The sequence below is a fragment of the Culex quinquefasciatus genome, chromosome 2 (genome assembly GCF_015732765.1).
Source record: "Culex quinquefasciatus strain JHB chromosome 2, VPISU_Cqui_1.0_pri_paternal, whole genome shotgun sequence".
Lineage (NCBI taxonomy): Eukaryota > Metazoa > Arthropoda > Insecta > Diptera > Culicidae > Culex > Culex quinquefasciatus.
This window is the reverse complement of record NC_051862.1, coordinates 22,722,455-22,735,831: the sequence shown is the minus strand read 5'-3', so window position 1 is coordinate 22,735,831 and position 13,377 is coordinate 22,722,455. Positions and strand designations below refer to the sequence as shown.

At 34.8% G+C, this 13,377-nt stretch overlaps 1 protein-coding gene across 50 annotated transcripts in view; it reads left to right on the top strand.

The window, feature by feature from the left end:
- The window catches only part of LOC6052303 (sodium channel protein para), a 228,697-nt gene that overhangs the window by 103,620 nt on the left and 111,700 nt on the right, over positions 1-13,377 (top strand). For all 50 annotated transcript variants that reach the window (XM_038252955.1, XM_038252972.1, XM_038252954.1 and 47 more), the window contains one exon: positions 8,197-8,352. In XM_038252955.1, the coding sequence (XP_038108883.1) occupies positions 8,197-8,352 (156 nt within the window). The remainder of the gene's footprint in view (positions 1-8,196; positions 8,353-13,377) is intronic.

The window sequence follows — 13,377 nt, the reverse complement described above, 5'->3', positions numbered from 1 at the left end:
TTTAAATGTAAAGATTATGGCTTGTTATTTAAATTTTCATATCTTTTTTTATTTTTTTGCCCCCCCCCTTGACCTCGGCCAGGGCCGAGGGACAAAAACTTTTTTAAATATTTGCATCGGCCTTATTGAGAGGAATGCAAAAAATAAATGTTTAAAAATTGCTATTTTTATAACGTTTAAATACTTTTTGTCTTGAGTAACATCAACAATTTATAAAATTGAATATTTTTTTGAACACAGTTTTTGCTTGTGTAAAAATGCAAAATAAACAGAAAAAATAATCCAGTATAAAATTAGTTTGAACATTTTTTCCGAATATTTTCGGATTTTTTATAAAAAATCTTGTTTGGATGAAACATTCTCAATAAATTTCCTATGCATAAAGAAAACATTTACCATAAAAAATTTGCACGTGAATATAAAAAACTCAAAATCTTAAAAAATATGTTTTAATCGTTTTGGTGTCTTAAGAGGCAGTATTTGTAAATATTGCTTGGTTTGTTCTAGAGGTCGTATCGAGGTACTTCAATTTGGATGAAACTTTCAGTGTTTTTTTTTTTTTTTTTTTTTTTAATTTATATTTATTCAAATTTCTTTTCCATGTACATTCATTCAGTTAAAATATTATTGAGTGTCCAATCATAAACGATGACTTTTCACCTCAATTTTAAATACTAGCAACATTCATTTATTCATGAAATATTGTAGCTTTCGCTATTCAGTGATTTCAAATGTAGGAGGTCCTACATGTACAAAAGGGAAAAGGGATACCTTAAAACTAACTTATAAACTATATAAAGAGCGGATCAATGCAGCTGAAGACTGCAATGATTTTTGTCGAAATGCATCAATTATCTTATTGGACATAACATCCAAAGTGTCAACTTCGGCTAATTGATGAAGTTCACTGGTGCTGAACCAGGGAGGAAGTTTCAGAATCATTTTCAGAATTTTGTTCTGAATCCTCTGAAGTTTTTTCTTCCTGGTTAAGCAACAGCTTGTCCAGATCGGCACAGCATAAAGCATGGCAGGTCTGAAAATTTGTTTATAAATTAACAGTTTATTCTTGAGACAAAGTCTAGAATTCCTGTTTATAAGTGGATACAAACATTTAATATATTTGTTACATTTAACCTGGATACTTTCAATGTGATCCTTGTAAGTAAGGTTTTGTCAAAACCAAGTCCAAGATATTTCACTTGATCCTCCCACTTTAAATTTACCTCATTCATCTTTATAATGTGATGACTTTTGGTTTAAGAAAATCAGCCCTTGGTTTGTGAGGGAAAATAATAAGTTGAGTTTTGCAGCATTTGGAGTAATTTTCCATTCTTTCAAATAAGAATTGAAAATATCCAAGCTTTTTGTAATCTTCTTGTGATGACACGAAGGCTTCTACCTTTGGCGGAGATGCTTGTGTCATCAGCAAAAAGTGATTTCTGACATCCTGGGGGCAAATCAGGCAAGTCAGAAGTAAAAATATTGTATAAAATTGGACCCAAAATGCTTCCTTGAGGGACGCCAGCACGTACAGGTAGTTGATCAGATTTGCTATTCTGATAACATACCTGCAGAGTACGATCCGTCAAATAATTTTGAATAATTTTCACGATATAAATCGGAAAATTAAACCTTTTCAATTTCGCAATCAAACCTTTATGCCAAACACTGTCAAATGCTTTTTCTATGTCTAGAAGAGCAGCGCCAGTAGAATAGCCCTCAGATTTGTTGCTTCGAATTAAATTTGAAACTCTCAACAACTGATGAGTAGTTGAATGCCCAAGGCGAAATCCAAACTGCTCATCAGCGAAAATTGAATTTTCATTAATGTGCGTCATCATTCTATTAAGAATTATTCTTTCGAATAATTTACTAATAGATGAAAGCAAACTAATGGGCCGATAGCTTGAGGCTTCAGCAGGATTTTTATCCGGTTTCAAAATCGGAATTACTTTGGCATTTTTCCAACTACTGGGAAAATATGCCAAATCAAAACATTTGTTGAAAATTTTGACCAAGCAACTTAAAGTTGCTTCTGGTAATTTTTAATTAAAATGTAAAAATGCCATCCTCACCAGGGGCTTTCATATTTTTAAATTTTTTGATAATAGATTTTATTTCATTCAGATCCGTATTAAAAACTTCATCTGATGAAAATTCTTGTTCAACAATATTCTGAAATTCTATTGAAATTTGATTTTCAATAGGACTCAAAACATTCAAGTTGAAATTATGAGCACTCTCAAACTGCTGAGCAAGTTTTTGAGCTTTTCCCCATTAGTTAATAGAATATTATCACCATCTTTTAAAGAAGGGATGGGTTTTGAGGTTTCTTAAGAACCTTTGAAAGTTTCCAAAAAGGTTTGGAATAAGGTTTAATTTGTTCGACATCTCTTGCGAACTTTTCATTTCGCAGGAGAGTGAATCTGTGGTCAATAACCTTTTGCAAATCTTTTGAATTCGCTTCAGTGCAGGATCACGAGAACGTTGATACTGTCTTCGGCGAACATTTTCAGACGAATCAGAAGCTGAAGATCGTCATCAATAATGGGAGAATCAAATTTGACTTGGACTTTAGGAATAGCAATATTCCTAGCATCCAAAATTGCATTAGTTAAAGATTCCAAGGCTGAATCAATATCAGCTTTGGTTTCTAAAACAAAATCATGATTTAAATTATTCTCAATATGATGCTGATACCTGTCCCAATTAGCTTTGTGGTAATTAAACACAGAACTATTGGGTCTGGTAACTGCTTCATGAGAAAGTGAAAAAGTTACTGGAAGGTGATCAGAATCAAAATCAGCATGAGTCACTAAAGGACCACAATACTGACTTTGATTTGTCAACACCAAATCAATTGTTGATGGATTTCTAACAGAAGAAAAGCAAGTTGGCCCATTCGGGTATAAAACCGAATAAAGACCAGAAGTGCAATCTCTGAACAGAATTTTACCATTGGAATTTACTTTTGAATTATTCCAAGATTGGTGTTTGGCATTAAAATCACCGATGATCAAAAATCGAGATCTATGCCGAGTAAGTTTATTCAAATCCCCTTTGAAATAATTTTTATTTTCCCCAGTGCATTGGAATGGCAAATATGCAGCTGCAATCATAATTTTCCCAAAAGAAGTTTCAAGTTCAATGCCCAAACTTTCAATAACTTTTAACTTAAAGTCACGTAACGTGCTATAAGTCATACTACGGTGGATAACTATTGCAACTCCACCGCCATTTCGATTCATTCGGTTATTAGTTATAACTTTATAATCTGGATCACTTTTCAAATAAGTGCCAGTTTTTAAAAATGTTTCGGTTATAACAGCAACATGCACGTTATGAACTCGTAAAAGTTGAAAAATTCATTTTCTTTCGCTTTTAAAGAGCGAGCATTAAAATTCATAATATTGATGGAATTACTTAGATCCATGATTAAACTTCAGGGTAAGAACAACATCATTCGCAAATTTTAATCCAATCTGGATAGCTTCCATCATGGATGTAGCATTACTCATTGTTTGAATCAAACCAAACAGTGAGTTTTGCAAAAAGTCATTTTTCAAACGTAACATCGCCGAGATCAGAAGATCCCAAAGCGTTGCCAGCAGAAACATTTTCAAATGAAATTTGAGGTACCTGGCCAATTTCAGGAAGAATTGGTAGAGGATTTAAAATTCGTGGATGAACCTGAAACAGCGTTAGCATAAGAAATACCGTTGCCTGTTTCAATGGTAGAAGTATTTCTAGCTTGTTCGAGGGAGACAGCACGAACGTTTGATTTAAAGATGCAGGTACAACCTGACTTTGAGAAAATTTCGGTTTGGATTTCGGCTGATGCTTAGCACGAGAATCCAAAACCTTTTTCTGATGGGGCAATCCCAGAAATTTGATTTGTGATTTCCACCACAATTTGCACATTTAAATTGGGTGACTTCTTTCACGGGACAATTGTCCTTGTCGTGAGAAGAATCCCCGCAAACCATGCATTTTGGAACCATGGCGCAATGATCAGTACCGTGACCGAATGCCTGGCAACGCCGGCACTGGGTCAGATTCTGGCCATTACCGCCATGTTTCTTAAAATGTTCCCACTTTACCCGTACATGGAACAAAAACTGTACTTTGTCCAAAAGTTTCAAATTGTTGATTTCATTTCTGTTGAAATGAATCAGATAAAATTGTGAAGTCAAACCAAAGCGAGAAATATTCCCGTTTGATTTTTTCTTCATTGGTATTACTTGGGATGGGGCAAAGCCAAGCAACACCTTAAGTTCGTTTTTGATCTCATCCACCGACAAGTCGTTGGAGAGACCTTTCAAGACCGCCTTGAATGGACGAGCATTCTTGGTCTCATACGTGTAGAAATTGTGTTTGTGGTTTTCAAATAACCAACAAAAGTTTGGTGATCTTGTAAAGATTCCGTCAACAAGCGACATTCTCCTCTTCGACCAAGCTGGAACGAAACCTTCAAATTGCAAGTTTCCTTGCAATTCTTCAGTTGCGTTCGAAAGCTGGCCAAATCGGAGACGGAAGTCACTACAATTGGCGGAGCCTTTACTCGTTTCTCGACGGCAGAAGGCTCAGTACGAGGAGAAGGTTCTTGTCATCAGTTTCGGATAAAACACCGAAACTGTTTGTCAATGGAATTGGAGGATTGACCTCACATTCAGAATCAGAATCAGACCTCAGAAGAGGCTGTTTTCTTTTTCTGTTTCCGTTAGCCGGTTTAGCGTTCAAACGCTTCACCGACGTAACGACCAAATCTTCAGAAGATTTGCGTTTACCTTTGTTTTGACGCATTTTGCAAGCAAAGTTCTCTTAAAAAGATGGCTTCGTTTGTAAAATACAACAAAATTTCAGGTGGGGTTAGTCTTGAAAAGACTGTTTAGAATTTTGGAAAATAACTCAGGTAGTCTTTAAAAAGACTGTGAATTTTGTTTTGAAATATTTCTGAGCTTAGGTAGTAAAAAATACCGCAGCTCTAGTGTCCGTTCACCACGAAGGTTCGCAAGACACTGAAACTTTCAGTGTTTGTTTTTCTATACATGAGATGAACTCATGCCAAATATGAGCCCTCTACGACAAAGGGAAGTGGGGTAAAACGGGCATTGAAGTTTGAGGTCCAAAAAACATAAAAAATCTTAAAATTGCTCGCATTTCCGTACAACTTCATCAATTCCAACTCTCGTAGATGCATTTGAAAGGACTTTCGAAGCACTTCTAAATGGGCCATAGACCAAGATCCAGGATCGGATTGACTTTTTCTCATAGCTTTTGCAAATTACTGTTAAAAATTGATTTTTTTAAAACCTTAATATCTTTTTGCAACAGCCTCCAACACCCATACTCTTATAGGTCAAAAGTTAGGGAATTTCATGGACTATAAGCCTACGGTAATAATTTTTGGCCAATCGCAGTTTTTCTCGTAGTTTTTCGGTTTTTCTATAACAAACTTTTTACAACGTTAGTTTTTGCTCCGTAGACTCCCATAGCGGCACTTTTTGGTCTCAATTTTGTCATATTCGGAATCCTCGGAAAATTCACGTTAGTTTTAAGTATTGGACTTGTAAATTTGATTTAAAAATAATTAAATGAAACATTTTTGAAAAAAGAAACAGATCTTATATACTCTGTGGTCAATACGTCAAATGCTGTATAATGTAGGCGAAAACCTGTGTTACCCCTAATCCAACAAATTGTTAAAAAATATTTTAATGGATTCTAAATGGCATTTTTTCCAATAAAAAAAAAAACTCTTAAAATTAATTACAATTTTAGGGTTGCTAGTGTAACTTGTTTTATGTGAATTTGCTAATGTTTATTAAAAAAAATCTTTTTTTCTGGGGTCAGCTTTCACTATGCTTTTCATTTTTTTTTTATTATATGTATTATTATTTATTATATTGTATTATCATTGTATAAAATAAAATGTAATTTTTGTATTGTCCCAGACTATGCTGCTGAGCATTTTTAAGCAATTTAAAAAATAATGGTTTCGTATAGAGTAAAAAATCTTGAAAAACATGCAAAAAATGAAAAGTGGATGTTAAAACATAAAAAACTAAACAGACAAAATATTAAGATAAAAGGTGGTAGTATACTAGCCCCATACTATTGGAAACAAACATTAACTGAAACAGATAATTGCAAATACAAATGCAAGAACAAGAGAAGTAACGTTTTTAGCAGAACAAAAGTTGCAAAAAATAATCTTCTGAACAAGAGAAAATTAAAAAAATTCCAAATAAAATTATTTTGCAGTAGAGGGTTAAAGAAACTAGCCTTCATCTTTCGACTTACGATATCTCGGAAACGATTTGTTCGATTTTTATTGAATAGTTAAACCTTTGTTTTGGGTGTTTTCAAAAATGAAGCTTGTTTCTAAAATTTGAAAGTAAATTTTATTAATTACAGCAGAAGAATCCACTGCATTTTATTTTTCATCTTTAAAAAAATACTGATCATTTTTGAAATTTTTGAGTTTTCGAGAATTAAATTTAGCAATATCTGCATTTTTTTTAAATTCAGCCTAAATTCAGACTATAAATTTATAACAATGGTTATTTCTGATTGTGAATTTAATTTTTTATCTAAAAATAAATTGTAAAAACTGTAGGCCATTTGAAAAATTGTTATTAGACTTAACACATAAAATTGGTATTAGACTTAACACTATCTTGAACTATAGCACAAAATTAAAAAAGTGAATATATTTTTAGTAAAGGTTTTTGATTATTAGCATTAAAAATGTTTGTGTTTTAGTTTAGTTATCCTATTTTTATGCATTTTTTTTAAATTAAATTGTTATAAAATATTCTCCAAAATGCCCACCGTGATCTGCACTGTCATTCCCTGGCTGGCATGCTCGCGCGTCAATCAAATCGATTGCGGATGAGAGAGAGCAAAACCGCTCACACTCGCGAGCCGAGCCTTCTCGATTTCCTCCGGGCGTTGAAAAAGAATAACGATTATATTCACCAGAGAAGGAGCAAGACGAGGGGAAGAAGTGTGTTTTGCGCTGCTGCCAGTGTGATATCCGAGAGACCTAAATATATAATATGAAGGAAGTTTCCCCTCCCCCCTACTCTAACGACACGTACACACAGGGACATTCCAAGGTTTTGTACAAACATATTTAGAAATTCAAATGGCTTTCAAGAGTTTCATCTCCGTCGATCGTCTGCGCTGTCATCTCTTCCTGCGAGACTTTCTTGCGATACACTGGCAACACTGGAAGAGGGAAAAATGTGACACTCCTTCGTCTCAGCTGCGATATATTACTAAGTTCGGTTATTATGGAAATGTGGACAAATAGAGCAACAATGCTACAGACTCACAAATTTCTTAGCTCCAGATATTGTGGGATAGGACATTTACAGTGGAAACCCTTTGCCATTCTTTATTATTTAATATAAAATATTTAAGTAAAGTCATGTAAATCATGGCTTTAAGTAGTCCATTTCAAAGAAGATTAACTGTTATAAAATCCCTGTAGATTTTGATTGATTAAAAATTTGAATTCATCTTTGAACCTTCGAGTAATTTGTAAACTAGCAATTAGGAATATTATTAAAAAAAAAAAGATTACAATATTTACACTATCTTCCGGTAGTTTTGCGTTTCTCAATAATTTTAAGCTTTAAACCTTAGTTCGTCTGTCGTTTTGGCAACGTCTCTACAAATGTGTACCAACTTTCTGTACTTTGAGTTAGAATCTCATCTCGTGCGCTCAAATGGCTTAACTTTTCTCCTACTTTCATCGTACGTTGTTTTGTCACATGTCGTTACTTCGTTTGGTGTACATAACTTGTATTTTGCTGTATATATCAAATTGTGTTTAGTCTTACTGCTGAATATTTTTGGTTTAGAAAAATTCAGTCAAATTTCCCCCAACACCAACTGGGGTTAACCAAACTGTCGCCAAACTGTGTAATTTATCGTCTTTTAAGGTATATTTCATTCTATGTTTTCTTTTTGGTCTTGTTATTTTTTCGTTTCATTTTTTTTCAGAACATTCACACATACACGCTAATGTTGAACCACCGCAATCTCTCACGCCCACCACCCCCGCTGTCACCGTCCAATTTACTAATATAAACTTTTCTTCTTATCTTCCCACCCCCTCCCTTTATCTTTGCGGTTTTTCTTTTTCTCAAAAAACATTGTGTGTCACACCTTCGCGGCGTCGATTAGATTCGGTACGACGATGAGGACGAGGATGAAGGTCCCCAGCCGGACTCCACACTCGAGCAGGGAGTGCCGATCCCTGTTCGAATGCAGGGCAGCTTCCCTCCGGAATTGGCCTCCACGCCTCTCGAGGATATTGACGCTTTTTACTCAAACATTAAGGTAAGCGCTGCTTTGCTGTGTTACATGGCGAGCTGGTAGATTTCAGGGCCTGTGCAGTGTTGTTGGAAATCAGTCAGGTAAAATGTATTAAATAAAAATGAGGTTTTATATTTTATTTCAGATTTTTTTTAAATCAAATTTTAGCATTTTAAATAGCTGATTGAGATCTTATTCCGTAAGTGCAACCCATTTTACAATTGCTGTATCGAAAAGTATTAAAATTTTTGTTTCGTATAAATTGATCCCAAACAAATAATCATAAAGCTCGTAATGATTGATTTGTTTGAATCATGTTTGGTCAATCCAAATTTCATTTTAAGTTTTTGTTTCCCTCCCTTCAAAATTTCCCTAATATAAAAGGTTACAAAAAATACCTGTGAAAAAATCTGAAAATCACCTTAATGGGTTACATGCATGTAGAAAATCAAAAATTTCATATTTCAGAAAATTTAATAAATCCACTAAAACATGGTTTTCCATCACTCCTGAAAGTTTCATGAAGATATTTCATGATTAAACTGAGTAAGAGACAATTTACAAAGCGCAAAGCGAACTTTCGAACTTTGTGAGCGTTTTTCTCTGAACACCGAGTTGATTTACGGGTGCCACGATATCTCGAGATGGGATGGACCAAATTGGCTGAAATTTGAGATGAAGACTTGCAAGACATATCCCGTGTGCATGACGAAGCCCGATTTTGAAATTTTGCTTTTTACCGGAGCACATCAACCAAAGCTTATGCACCCAGATTTTTGTTACAGATATTTTAGTACCTTCAAAACTACGGGGACTATCGATATATATTTTTATTCATCCCCTTAGCTACTATTTTTATAAAGATTTACAACCAAATTTGTCAAATTTTATAATCAAATTATTTCAGGATTGGGTCCGTAAGTTAAACAATTTTAGATTAAGAAGACTACAACTTCCTTGATTGCTGTGTACCCTTAAATAAAATAGAAAAATAAAAAACAGACGATTTTTGATATGAAAAATATAAATATATTTTTATCTTTTTTTCAAACAAACTTTTTGAAAATCGGGCTTCGTCATGCACACAGGACCGGTTTAAAGTATAGGATCAAATTGATTCTATTGAATTTTTCGCATAAACGGAGCCAAACAAAAAAAATTCATGTTGTAATTAATTTTAATTTTAAAGAAACTTTCGATATTCAAAAATTCTTCCATAAACAATCTATCCAATACAGAAGCTTTAAAATATTGTCAAATAAACATTCGTAAAAATATTACGAAAAGTTCGCTTTCAATGTATCATAACAAAATTATTTATACCTATAAGGCGTCATCCATAAAGCATGTAACGCAAAAATCGACCAAAATTAATCCCCCCTCCCCTCTATGTCCCACTTTGTCACACAAGGTTGAATCCCCCCTCAAAAACTGCGTTACATTTTGCAAGACCCCCCCCCATTGTTTTCAATGGGATTTTTTATAGTTTTTATATCTTTAAACTCTCATAACTTTGGTATTTTTGTCAATTTTAATATGACAAAAATAAGTTGTCTAAAGAATAAACATTGCGATATAAAAAAACAGTTTTGTATCTTTAAAAAAATAGAAGACCTGGTATAACATTTAAGTATTACAAAATCTTGAAAACTGTTTTTCACAGCTTTGTATTCAATAAGTTCAAACCATTTATAGAGCAATTCCAGCTCAAATCAGGTATTTTTCTGGTACTTTTGTACCCGACCTTCTCCGATTTCAATGAAACTTTGTAGACATGCTATCCTAGGTATATAGGCCATTTTTGTGTATATGGAGCCAATAGTACTCGGAAATAACATGTGAGAAGGGCGTAAGGTATTTAAATATTTTTGTATTTTTTATTTTATAATACAAAAAACATTTACTAAACCTGTTTTTTTGAAAAGTGGTCTAAACGTCAAATTTTTTTAAAACCGATAGTAGGAATCGATTCTCCAGACAATTTTACATAATAGTCTCCATATTGACCATTGTCCTATGTCCAATCCTTGGGAAGATACAGCGGGTTTAAAAATGAAAATGTTGAAAAAACGGTTTTTTGTGGTTTTTGGCAATTTCTATATGACAGACTTGGTTTTTCAGTCTTCATTTTCTTTTATTTATAATAAGTTTAGCTATTCGTCGTTATTATTTTTCTGTTATTGAATTGTTATTGTAATAACAGACTTATAACACTTTTAGTTATTCTTCGAACAAGTCTTTGTTATTCTTTTTGCCTTTCTTACTAAAGAAAGGTATAGGTTTTACTTTATGGCTGGACGTCATTTTCATCTTCATAAATAAGAGATACAGCAGGAATTTAAATCGGAAAAATCGCTAAAAAATCACACTGCATCGAATTTCGACGTTTCGTCGCCAAGTCGACAAGTTGTCAAGTTGAACTTCGAATACTGGCGCGAGAATGCTGGCGCATATATGTTTTGGCTCGACTTATACTCGTTTGTAGTAGCTTGTCTACCGATGTTTTCTTCATTATGTAAGATATCGTAGCTTTTCGGTTTCTTTTGCTCTGTCCGTTTTTTGCATAACTGTCCAATGTTTTGTGACTTAGGACATCCATCCCGCTACAAACAATTTGTTTCCCGTGTGCTCCTAAAATCGCCTTTAAGTAGGCTTCATTATGTCGTGATTTCGTAAGTTTATTTAACAGAGTTCATTGGATTCCAATAGGAGCTTTCGAAGCTTCTAAGCTTTATATCGTTTTCAAAGTTTTCAATGCTCGCAACGCCAATGGCTATTTTTTTTTTTTTTCATAAAATTATTTTTATTAGGTCCTTTTCGGTACTAGGACCTGGTTAGGACCGAGTCGGCTTTTGTAATTACAAAAAACTTAATAATTACAGAGGATCTTGTGTGTAAATGTTAGTGGGAGGGGAGCCGATTACCCGCGGCCTACTCGGGGTTAGTAGGGAAGGGATTGATGTTAAAGACAAGGCATGGGATGGGAAGGGGGATTGTGTAGGGGTCTTGGTTGGCTCTGCTGGCCTTTGCGTTTTGTCCTCAGCCGCAACTCGGTGTCCAGCTGCTGGGGCGATCTTGCTTTGCATCCGGTGCAAACCAGAAACGACGGCTTTGTGTGAAGGCGAGTTATTCTAACTGAAGGAAAACTAACTGAAGGAAAACTAACTGGAAGAAAACTAAATAGATATTTTGGAATCTGAGAGGAACTGATAGATAGGATAGAGAACGCCAATGGCTATCTACCTAAGGTTCTCGCGATTGAGTGTGTAGTGGTGCGGTTGTAAAAATGGCTATCTCTGACTCTCTCACTTTCGTAGATGCTGAATGGCAAGCTTCCCACTGTGCGGTTAACTCGGTTTTGCTTTGCGCATGCTTTGTTCGGTTTTTGGGCTCGTACCCAGGCTTGCCACAAATACAGATTTTTCAGCACAGGCCCGAAACACAAACGATTTTTTTTACAGTTAAAATAAATTTGAGCAGTTTTTTGTTAAATTGGCCAAAAAGATAAACATTGTTAGCATCTTTTGGCATGTTCAGTTTTTGGTAAGAATATTATTCTTTAAAGTTATACTCGATTGAGTGTTTGGTATGTGCCAAAAAATCTGTATTTGTGGCAAGCCTGCTCGTACCAAAACTAGTAGGGGAGGGTAGTCATCAATGAGACACTTTTGGTTTTCAACTTTCAACGATTTTTCTCATTTTTTCATCAGCATGTTTTAATGAGCTTTTTGTTGCATTTTCTTTCTTTTAATGTGTTCTGACATTGACCAAAATATGAGATCGATCTGACGTCTACAGCCAGAGTTATTCAACTGTCTCATTGTAGACGCACTTGGCAGGAACAATGAGACAGCTGGGGAACAATGAGACACTCTACGAAAATCAACATTTTTCTAGCAAAACATCATGTTTTTGTATTGTTCCATTGCAGGTGACTTGCCTTGAACATTTTAGAGCAATTTTGCCAACATGAAACTTTTATTAACAAAAGTTACACTAAAAAGTATTTAAATTTTGTAAAATCCATATATTAATACCAAATAACTTTGTATTTTTGGTTAAATGAAGTTTAAACTCTATAAATATGCCAAAAATCACTTTTAATTCATGTTTTGAAAGATTTCCATCGATTTTGAAAAGTTTATTGAAGAAAAATCAAAATGTCTCATTGTTACCCATGGGCTGAAATGAGTGGGGAACAATGAGACAGCCCTGGATTCTGGGTATATTCAGAATTTTGGCCAAATCTAATGGAAGGACATTGTAGCCCAACTTAATCCCTATGGAACGTCGAAAGAAATTTGAAGAAATATTAGTTTTGGTGTAAATGGCAGCCTACGAGCGAAGAATTTGTGCTCCGCGTTTTTTGGTTTCTCTTCGTTTCGAATTTTTCATCGTGACGTTTTACGGTTCGCGATTTTTAGACTTTCCGGCGGGACAGTTCCGTGAGAAGTTCTTTCGGTAGTGTAGTGTTTTGAGTGGTACAAGAATTCAGACGGATTTTTGCAGGTTTTCATGTAATTTGGGTGTTTTGAAGAAGTAACACTTTGAGGAGAAATCTCGGTCACCGAACGGAGTTTTTTGAATCCATTTGTTACATTTTGGTCAGATTTTGGTCTGCCGATACAGGAGGTGGCCGTCAAAAAAAAAATGGGTGGATTTTACAAATTTGTATTGTTGTAAAGTTGTGAAAATTGCTGAGGAAAATGTTGAAGGAGTTGAGTAGTGAGTGAAGGAGGCGGGAGTAGGCAACGTTTGCTGAGATTGGCGGCTCGATTTCTGAGCGGCTCAAAATGCAGGCGGCTCGAGAAGTCACCGGATTCGTGACGAAATAGTGAATGTAATCGCTGCCGGTTTGACGGATGATGCTGCTTTTCGGGTGAGAAATTTCCAATTGGAAATATGGAGCAGCCGTGACTGACTGGTTACGATGTTCGCTTTGTAAGCGAATGATCCTGGGTTCGATTCCCATCTGCTCCAAACGAGAAAGATCAGGAAATATGAATTTTTGAAACTCTTAACATGAACGAAACATTAAAGTCGCTCGAA